Genomic DNA, 2,500 nt, shown 5'->3' on the forward strand with positions numbered 1-2,500 from the left:
ATTTATTTCCTGGGAATTGTTAAGGGTGCCAATAATTGTGGAACAGGTGATTTAATGAAAAATAATTATTTTTTAGTCAGGGATTTTTTTATTTTCTTACAATTCATTTGAGTTGAAGGCTACATTTTCCTACAATTTTCAGTGTGACAGTATTCTTCTGCAATAAACACTGAATTTATTTTAAGGCTTTTAACACATCTCAACCAGGGGTGCCAATAATTATGGAGGGCACTGTAAGTGCGCCGGAAATATACAGAACAACAAGTGCAGATGCTAAGTGGGGTTAGGTTTTTTTTTTGGGACACTGTGCAGGAAATGTTCAAAAAAAGTGCTGCAACTATACTGCTCATTGAAACTGGGCTGCCTATTGCGAAATTTGATCTTTGCATGAAAGTTTACAAAGTAATGAACAAATATTTTCTTGTATGGTCCAAGTACAGTCATTTTTGCAGCTAAAAATGGCTATTTTTGGAAATTCAAAATGGCAGACTGTGGAGAAGATCCCCCTTTTCATGTGTGAAAAGTGCAATTTTTCCAGTCATAATGAATACGTAGAATTTGATGCTGGTGGTAAGTATTCATGAAAAAGGTAACATTAGTGAATGGACAGTATGAATTCTGGAAATAAACAACGAAAAATCTCACACAGTGTCCCTTTAACATCTTTACTCTGTAAATATCAGCCAATCAGTGAATGGAGGAGGTACAAGGCAGACGGCCACTCCTCTGCAATCATTTCTCAATGGGTTCGTTCGTGATGAAGCAGTGATGCTTTTGCTATGCAGCGCGCATGCAGACTTTATCAATTACATTACATTTCATTACATTGCATCACATTACATTACACTTAGCTGACGCTTTTGTATCCAAAGCGATTTACAGTTATTTAGGCACAGGGTACTGGTTAGAGTCCCTGGAGCAATGTGGGGTTGGGTGCCTTGCTCAAGGGCACTTCAGCCTTGGATGAAGGTGCTGGATTTGAACCTGCAACCTTCTGATCTAGAGGCCAGCGCTCTAACCACTGAGCCATGGCTGTCCCCAATTTGGATCATTCTGGTTAGAAAATGCATCAAACCGGCAAGGTGCGCAATGCAAATTTCAACAGAGTTCAGTCTCCCCACCAGTAATCGTTTCTCTGGTCGGTTGACTGTTCCAGACCTCGCTTGAAGTGAGGTGGCGCCAGCCTGTCTACCACCATCGAACTGTGTTGTTGGGTTGCACTGTCTGTTGCCATGGTGTTGACCGTGACCTGTGTTGACCTCAGGTGGTGTTGGAAGGCCTCGCAGGTGGAGGAGGAGGGGCCAACTCTGTGTCCGTCGCTGACATTCAGCTGACTGATGGATACTGCATTGGTGAGTACGCACGCACACGCCTGTGCATGTGCGCGCACACACACACACACATACACACACACACACACACACACACACACACACACACACACACACACACACACACACACACACACACACACACACACACACACACACACACATCTCACCTACAGTACGTGCATAGTGAAGAGCACGTACATTTTCACACTATACATATTACACGCATATGTACACATTTCTTGTGTCCTTTTAAATGAGAATTTCTGGATGTGTGTGTGTGTTTGTGCGTGCGTGTGTGTGTGTGTGTGTGCGTGCGTGCCTGTGTGTGCGCTTGTGTTTAGAGTGTGACTTTGAGGAAGAGCACCTGTGTGGCTACAGCAACCAGCCGAATGGTACGGTAAAGTGGTCCGTGGGGGGCCGGCTTTCACAGGCCTCGGACAACACTTCAGGTTTGGAGGACCTCCAACTCATACAACTACGTTAAATATGCATTTTGGTGTCATCATTATTGGTGTTATCACTATGAGTGTTGTGTTATTGCTGTAGGCCAGGGGAGGGGAACCTATGTCTCGAGGGCCGTTTGCGGCCCTTGAGGTTGTTTTATCCTAGCCTGATTATTATCGACTTTCCAATCTGTTCGAGACTTGGTCTGACCAAGAGCATAACAATTAACATTTCCCAAATGGCATGGTTGACACGCCTACCTACTGCAGGCCATCACATGTTTGCTGACTCCGCCCAGGCCCGGACGTTACAGGAAGTGTCCCAGCTGCTGTCGCCCCTGACGACGGAGCCCCTGCTGGGCTGCCTGAGCTTCCTGTACCAGCTGCAGCAGGCCGAGGGCCAGTGGTTCTCCCTGCACGCCCGCGACCGCCAGGGGCAGTACCAGGGGCTGTGGAGGGCCCCCGAGCCCAGCCAGCACCTCCAGGAGTGGGTACCCGTCAAGGTGGACCTGAAGGCTCCGTACCCTGTTCAGGTGGGTCTTACCCAGTCCTGCTAGCTACGAGGGTTGTGATACTAACTAGGCCAGTGGTGGGGAACCTTTTTCCTTCGACAGGCCACTTCAAATTCCTCCAAGGGCCATACAAGTCCTCCGAGGGCCATACTATGAACATAAACCAGGATTCCCCCCTGCACTTTAGACCTTTATTGAAGGCAACCTTTAA

General features: G+C 47.1%; 1 protein-coding gene across 1 annotated transcript in view; it reads left to right on the forward strand.

The window, feature by feature from the left end:
- Positions 1 to 2,500, forward strand: part of LOC134459554 (MAM domain-containing protein 2-like) — a 16,908-nt gene that overhangs the window by 5,925 nt on the left and 8,483 nt on the right. The window contains exons 5-7 of the mRNA XM_063211913.1: positions 1,265 to 1,352; positions 1,676 to 1,783; positions 2,048 to 2,310. Coding sequence (XP_063067983.1) covers positions 1,265 to 1,352; positions 1,676 to 1,783; positions 2,048 to 2,310 — 459 coding nt within the window. The remainder of the gene's footprint in view (positions 1 to 1,264; positions 1,353 to 1,675; positions 1,784 to 2,047; positions 2,311 to 2,500) is intronic.

Source organism: Engraulis encrasicolus, chromosome 12, assembly GCF_034702125.1.
Source record: "Engraulis encrasicolus isolate BLACKSEA-1 chromosome 12, IST_EnEncr_1.0, whole genome shotgun sequence".
Taxonomy (NCBI): Eukaryota; Metazoa; Chordata; class Actinopteri; order Clupeiformes; family Engraulidae; genus Engraulis; species Engraulis encrasicolus.